The sequence below is a fragment of the Plectropomus leopardus genome, chromosome 13, assembly GCF_026936395.1.
Source record: "Plectropomus leopardus strain MGB_pleo_1.0 chromosome 13, ASM2693639v1, whole genome shotgun sequence".
NCBI lineage: Eukaryota > Metazoa > Chordata > Actinopteri > Perciformes > Serranidae > Plectropomus > Plectropomus leopardus.
The window spans coordinates 18869220-18877570 of record NC_142188.1 but is presented as its reverse complement, the minus strand read 5'-3'; the positions used below and the strand labels follow the sequence as shown (position 1 = coordinate 18877570).

General features: G+C 38.3%; 1 protein-coding gene across 1 annotated transcript; it reads left to right on the top strand.

Moving 5' to 3' along the window:
- Positions 1–223: 223 nt before the first annotated feature.
- On the top strand, positions 224–8000 carry cxcl12a (chemokine (C-X-C motif) ligand 12a (stromal cell-derived factor 1)). Its single transcript, XM_042501955.2, has 4 exons — positions 224–380; positions 1927–2044; positions 3038–3121; positions 5615–8000. Exons 1-4 carry the CDS (start codon positions 314–316, stop codon positions 5640–5642), a joined length of 297 nt encoding a protein of 98 aa, XP_042357889.1. The 5' UTR covers positions 224–313; the 3' UTR covers positions 5643–8000.
- The last annotated feature ends 351 nt before the right edge of the window (positions 8001–8351 follow it).

The window sequence follows — 8351 nt, the reverse complement described above, 5'->3', positions numbered from 1 at the left end:
GCATAAAAATCCAACTTTGAAAAAAGTCTCCAGTCACTGATATATTGCCAAAAACGTTTCACTCTACAAAAAATACCAACTGTATATATTTGAATGAGTTGTAATTTGATACATTATAGCACTGAAATGCTGTCAAAAATAAAACAAGTGCCCGTATCACTTTTATTTTTGCTGTCCATGACCAGAAGTGGTATCTGTTTTCCTTCTGACTTGACGCTGGTGCGTAATTTAACACTCCGGCACGGTCCCGTCTGTCACAGCTCCTCTGGACTTTACTCTGAGCAGGATCAAATCTCAGTGGCATTATCACAGGATGAATATGAAACTGTTGGCACTCGTGGCTGCGCTCGCGGTGGTGATATATGCGCCTCCATCACAAGGTATGAAACCATTTAATCGGTTTTGCTGTGTGATCTCAGTTCAGGTTCATTCAGATTTTTTTTTGTTTTGTTTTGCTTTGCTTTGTTTTGTTGCAACCGTCGGTAAAAATAAATAAATAAAAATTAAAAAAGGATATTATCTGCAAATCAGTAGCGTTTTTTCCTTTTTTTATTATTTATTACCAGAGTCGATCATATGCTTTTATTTGTTCAGAAAATTCGATTTAGAAAAGTGCACCAGTGTAATATAGGCTAATATATTGTGTTTATTTTGATTTCTTTATAAAATTGTAAAGTCTAGATTTAAGTCGCAAATCTATCCAAATAACTGTCAATTTAATTCAAATCCCAAATTCCAGTTACATATAATTTAAGTGCAAATATTGCCTGAATTTACCTTTTCATATTAATGCAACAATATTATTTTCATTCCACAAATGTTATTTGAATGAATGCATGAGGATGTTCTGGGGTGGGGAAAAACATTTCCGCCGTGCGTAAAGCACCAACAGGCAGCACATGTGGCTCCAGCAGTTAGAAATTCCCAGTCGGATCACCGATCAGAGTGTGTATTTGTTCTGCCCTTTGTTTTCATTTAATTACGCCCAAATGAGGCAGCTCTAAGACAAAGCCGCAGCTAGTCTACATGGCGACATCAGTCACCCAACTTGAAGGTGTTGCGCCCTTTATCATGTTAATAGCGCTGGATCATGTGTAAAAAATCATTAGCATAGAGTTTAATCTACAGCGGTGTTTCTCACCATCTGTTTGTGTGTCCTCCGTTTCCCTTTTAAAACATTTACTGCCAAGAAAATAACTCTGTAATCCTTTCTCTTTCATTTTTTCTGAACGCACTTCCATCCAATTGATAATAACTTCAAGCATTTTTTTCAACACTGTGAGCCTGATTAAACTTGAGCTGTGTCATGTAGCTTTCACAAGAAAAAAAATATAGTGATATTTATTTTTCCACATTTATCAACTGCGGAAATCTCCTGAAAGCTGAGGTTGTAATGGAAAGTAGTTAAGCACATCCATCATGAAGTTTTAGGACCACACAGTACACACGTGTATGACTGAAAGAGCTCAGTGTGTAAGGGTCTAGAAGTCCGGATATGAATGTCCCCTACCCATGTGTGTGCTCTGTGGGGCAAGCAAAACAATATTTAAAGCATGTAGTTTTGATTTAATGTTGGTCAATGTTTACTTCAACACCCTGCAACTCTGCAAAGGTGAACGATAATGGAAGGATGTACATTGCAGTGCCTAGGCAGTTTGCACATTTCTGTGGATTTAGGTGCTCTTTATTCAATTTGATGGGCTCTCAAAGAGGATATCACACCGATTTATTCATTTATGTATCATTTGCAGCTCATTTGATTTTTGCGAAAATGTTTTATTTTATTTATATTCAACAAAGTATATGGCAACATTACAGTTTCCACAAGAAACCAATACCTTCATCTAGTCTTGTGTTTTATTGCTCTCTTTGAAAAATGCGGTCCTGCAAATGTGCAACTGATACTCATCTCTTCTCCTCTCTCAGCAAAGCCCATCAGTCTGGTGGAGCGATGCTACTGTCGCTCAACAGTCAACAGCGTCCCACGAAACTTCATCCGAGAGCTCAGGTTCATCCAGACTCCGAACTGCCCCTTCCAAGTGATGTGAGTATTGTTTTTTTTTTTTTATTCTGACACCCACACAAACACTGCGAGTTGCATGTCTTCTACCCTGGCCTTAAAATGTCAGACAGGTTTCCTCCTTGTTGGACATTTCTCACCATCAATCTCACAGAAGTGACAGTCCAGAGAAAAGAGTTGTGCATGCATGTGCACACATACGCCCCTGTGCCACTCGCTTTCACACACATGCACAGAGAAGCATTTACCACAGGCGCGCTGACGCATCCACAGGAAGTGCTCCATTTGAGTATGAGTGAACGTGAAAGTGAGGTGGAAATTGAACACAGTCTTGTTTTCAACAGGAAAGCAATAATTTCGGGTTTTGTAAATGGGGTTTGCTTCTCATTTGCTTGTCACGCACTCATACTGCGCTTACAACCTTTGCATTAGATCTCGTTCATTGTTGAGGCCTTGTGTGGAGTGAATTTACAAGTAAGCAAGCACAGAGGAAACACAAGCACAATGCCAGTGGTTTCAATAGACAAGAAAACAGGAACAATTAAATGAGGGAGAAATATTATTGGCAGGTCTTAGAAATCCACATACAGGAAGAGGGGAAAAAAATGATTTTTCTAACTCAAAAACAAGACCTGTGCGTCAAAGGAGGCATGATCTCCCACACAGAGACATACGATCCAGTGTTGACCCTTTCTGTAAATAACCACAGGGTTATGCTGGATTTAGAAAGCAGCCACATGTTGAGAGATTGATTGCTGTACCTCCAAGTGCTTGCATTTTTACGATACATTAATTAGGCAGATCAGTCAAGGGTGAAACATCAAACTTAAAGGATATGATCCTTGAGAACTGCCGGAACGCACATATTATTTAGCTGCATCATGTTAAGGGAAAAAGTTTTATTGGTCGCTACTTTAAAAAAGCTCTTTGTGTGTCAAACCACCAAGGCAGTGTTAATTCATTCTGTTCAATAACAATGTGTGCTTAAACTGAACCTCTTTCCCCTTTTCTGATCAGTGCCAAGCTGAAGACAAACAAAGAGGTGTGTGTGAACCCAGAGATTCGGTGGCTGCAGCAGTACCTGAAAAACGCCATCAACAAGTAAGTTGTATCAAATCAAGCTGATTTGGGTTCTTCATTGTGTGTTTGCTATAATGCATATGTCATCTGCACATGACAGATGTCAAGCTTTGACAATTAACTCCGGGAGCAATGTAAAATCGCTTTCATTCTAGAAATTTAAAGAAAAGAATGCAATAGCATAAATGCACATTTATTCATCTATCAAAAGCCTATTGTGAGACTGACAGCTCAATTAATGCTGGAGCCCAAACTTGAGACATGCTTGGACATGACCAAGTGGGAGTAGAGACTGAATCCACTTTAACACACAAACTGTGGGTTTGATATGACGTAGGACACAAACTTAAAAAAACGTTTAATCTGCTCTTAAGAGAGTCCTTTTATAGGTTCATCCCTGATCATCGCTGTTTATGCAAGACACAAGTTTTCTAAAACTTATAGAATGCATTTGCTAATCATTATATAAACTCGATATGCATGTAACATGATAGAGTTGTCTTTCATTTTTGGTCATTTAATGCAACATCTTGCACTCTGCAATCATCCTAAAGTTTGTCTGAGATTAACAGGGCTAAAAGTCACCGCCAATATCAACAGCGTTTCCTTCCTCTGAGGAAGAGAGACGCTTCTCTGAAAAACGTTGGCACCATGAAGTTTATAGAAAGGATCATGTTGCCATCCTGAACTCTGTGCAGTCATATAGTTCTGAGGACTGAGCCCCTCCTGTAGCGGTTGGATGAAACAAGCTCTGTCTGCAAGGCAGATAAAGAAAATGGGGATGCAAAAAAGTGGATTTCCTGTCTTTCTTTGCAAAGAAAAGTAAATGCACTCCTCCGATCTCTGAGGATGTTGATGGTCCAGCCTCTGACATACACACTCACCACCCTCCCTAAGCCCCGCAGTCAGACTGTCTGTCTTGACGATGATTGTGGAGCCCTTGACTTTTCAAGGTGTGAACAGTCCTCTGCATAACAAAACATCCATGTAGAGAGTAGACAGTGGTCATTTGCAATGGATCAGACCTAATGTGTTTCCAATTACACATAGAAGGGCAAACCTTATTACAATGTGTCTAAAGGCACACGATTCTGTCATGCATTATGCTACTCATTAGTCTGGTAAATAAGACCATGATTACCTGTTTTTATCAGTTGAAATGTGGCTCAGCATTTGCAGAGTATTCTAATGCATAGGTTAAAAACACAAGATAGCAGAGGACATTAATTTTGACAAGACTAAAGACATTTACAACATAAATTAATGCAGAAATATGTACAAATAAAGGCACAGATTGGTGCATAAGAATTCAGAATGCAGGAATTTAGTGTTTGATGCTCGAAATTTACTGGCGGAGGACAACAAAAACCCTTGATTTCAGACAAGTCTCCCCCGAATGTTGAAAGAAAATCTGCACACATGTTCCAAAGTCAATAATTAAACTGCCCACCCACATTCAAGTGTTTATCCTGTTAATATACAGTATGTGCAGCAGTATGTGTTTATCGCTCTGCAGCTGCTGTAAATTAATGTTGTGCAAAATTACATATTTAGATATACGATAACAAAGTTTTTTCATTGACCAGCAGTTAAGTCAGAAGTGTCCAAAACACTCTTCTTGGAAAGACAATTCAGCCTGTTAACAAGTAATTGACTCAAAACTTCAGAGTCAGAGATTGTCAACTGACTTATGGGCTAAAAGAGGACCAATAAACCAGTTAAAACTGAATGCCAAATAAATTCAACTCAAACAGGCTGAAATGCTAAGTTCTTGATTACGGGTCAAATAACATTTGGGTCCTGTAAACTTGGAGCAGCTGTGTCTGTGTGAGAATACGGGACTGAATAAATCCTGAATTTTGGCACAATTTCTTCATAATCCTGACATCCATTCTTGGCTGAACAAATACTCATTAATGTTCAATATGGTGTTAACTGGTTAGATATTCACAGCCAAGTGTGTGTCCAAATGAACATGATAGGAATGTTTTAATCACTCAGCTAGACTTGTCTTTAATAATCAGCTCATGTTGGCAAAATTAGAAGTCAGCTGTGTCAAATATGAGTTTGACATTGCAAATATTTTGTTCTTATGGAGCCCCTTTACCAAAACACTAAAACCCATCATCAGGCTTTTGTATTTAATTGGAAAGGTTACATTCAGCATTCACTCCTGGGACAAATGACTCTATACACAAGTATTTATCGAATCCAGCTACGATCGTCTTGATTGGCACTGATTGGAATAAAACAATAGGTGGACACACTAATTTTTTGCTAGTGTGATGCAATGACCGTCTAATCATTCAGAATATAGTCGGTACCAAGTTTAAGAGAGAGAGACTGAATAAGTGACAGGGCTTTATGCTCTCAACTGTTTATAACCTGTTTTCCAGCCCATCTGACACCTAAAACAGAAAGGCATACTCCATTCCTTTAAAAACACATACGAATGCTATTTTTTTTATTGGAAACTGATAGAAAACTCACAGCAAATTCACTTTTTCCTCCCAGAATGAAGAAATCCAAACAAGGCAACTAGAAAAACTGCAGAGATCCTCCTGAGCCATCACCGAGGTTTTAACCACCACATCTATGTAACATGTGATATGAGATCATCTGGTATGTTGAACAGCACTTATCTGGCTGCCACGCTGCGGCCTTTTGCATGGAATGAACCTACAACTCTTCACCGTGAACACCAATTCATCAATCGTCAGGCTTCACCGTCACCACTCTCATCACTTATACAAATCGTAGATATTATTAGTACAAAGTGCAATTATATCCGTGAGTGTATGTTTTTCTAACTATATTGTATATACTTTTTTTGTTAATGGACATAAACAGTAAAGAGCTATTTTTGGAGATTCTCGTCCCTTTGGCCTCTGCCATTTTGGAAAAAGGATCGACCCTTGGGTCAGAGTGTTTAAGGGGGTAGAGGTGTAGGTCAACGGGAGGATTTTCTCCACAACAAATATGAGTTAACATTCAACTTGCAAGAAGCAGAGTCCTGACATCTGCTAAAACAACAGGATACTGATCTATTATATCTTATCCTAAACATGGGATCTGCTTATCGTGATCGGATCTGATTTTAAATTGTATAAAATGAACAACGTGTCCCTGCCTTTTCGAAAAACGAGCCGAGCCTGCAGAGTTTGCCAGGTCGTATTTCATGTTTTAAGTTAATTGGCACCGCGGAATTTCAATGGCTGCCAGCTACCCCCAGACTGAATATAACATGTATAAAAGATCCCTAGTAAAAATGGCTATTACAATGTTTTTGTGATGGAAATTAGGATGCCAGAAGAGCGCGAGCATTTCCTGAGCCGTTCTGTGGCTGTGATTATGCGACCCTGTGTTACCAAATGTGCCTGCTTTTTTCACTCTGAGAGAAAAGCTGAACATCTGGATCCCAAACCGTTTTAATTGAGCGACCGATGAGACGATTTACAGGAATCGTAAAGCTGTGTCCCTTAACAAGAGTTGTTACAAACAAAATGATGACACTCACAAATCACAGTTAGATATTTTACCAAATTGATGTCAAAAAGATGTACTCATGTCAGCTGGATTCTGATTTAAATACTATAGATGTCCATTTCGTATAAGGGTGTACTGCAATTTGAATAACACATAAGTAGTTAAAACACTATGTGACAGCAGTAGACAGTAGAGAAAGTAGTACTGACAATAAATAGATGTACATAGATGGAACTACCTACAACTGTCATGCAGATAGCAATGCACTTTATATCTGATGTATTCATGTTTTAACGACATTTACTCACTAAGTCTGATCATTAAATTCTATCTGTTGTCTTTTTTATATTAATCATGCTGTTTCCATTCTGTTCTCTTTGATCATTGAATGTGTAGCTGCATTAGGGAGATCTCTCCACCTATAACTTCTTGTCACATGTAAAATTAATGTTATACAAATGTTTTATTTTTGTACACTTTTATGCATTTATATATTAAATCTAAACATTTAAATGAAGAAACTGTACTCTCACAACTGAGTCACCCAGCCAGCATTTTATTGTAAAAGGGGTGAGCAAAAAAGTCATCTTCTAAATGTTATGATTATTACTTTAATATATGTTTTCCTCTACATGTTACAAGCATTTTTTTCATAAATATATACCCACTGATGCACACATAAACACAGTTCAGTTAGGTCACTCTTTATATTCGGTGTAAAGCTTTTCCAGAGCCAACTCACAGCTGCTGTAATCTTACTGTACTGGCAGGTCAGAGGGTATATCTAAAGACTTTGATGTGTGAACATGTGTTTAGCTTTACTCACAAGGGCAAATAAAAGGCAAGGACAATGATCCTGCCTGTTATTTAACTATTAACTCAACAAGCGACCATTAGGAAAACATTAGAGCTAAAAGGGATGAACTTTTAACTTCCCTCTAAGGGCATTACGTGAGGCGGAGCACAGTAGTTCATGTGATGAGAGTGGTCCGCTGATTGAAACATAAGAGGGAGAAAAGGGGCTGTGAGTGGCAGTCTGCAACCCAGTTTGCTGTGTTTGCTGATTAGCTTTGAAGTTAGGTTTAAGCAGGATAAAAGCAGAGTCAGCAGCACTCTTGTGTGAGATAATGCCATTGATTTAGCCACTGATTTAGTTCTGGTGTGCAAATTCAGAGTGGAAATTATTCAGATATAATCACTGTAATGATTGTGTTAACCTGGTATCACTGCAACAATCTGCAGGTAGCAACAAGTATCTTTCTCCCGCGTAATGTGAAGATTGGGCAGCTTGTCTCGTGACATTTTATCAAACAGAGGACACATCCTCATACCTGAAAGTGTTAAGTCTTTGTACTCTGAGTAAACCATTTGTTCACTGAGAATATTTCAATTAAACTTAAAATTGCTCACGTCATTTGCCTGATATCATCAATATTTCATTATGTACTTATAAATGTGATCTTACAGATACAAGGAGAATGACCAAGACCGCCAAACATGGCATTACACTGTTGCAGCACAATGGGGTTTAAGCACCAAAACTGCTTGGTTATGTTTAGAAAAATATTATTTACAATTAAAATACCATGGTTTGTTACATACAGGGCTTAAGAATGTCATACAATTATATAGGTATGTCACGTCTGAGGTGTCTTTGATCCATCCAACATCACTGATATTATGTTGAATTTAGGTTGTGACATCAGGTGACCAAAAATCAGTTTCAGGACAATTTCTAATGCCAACATCAATTTCACGTTGAACA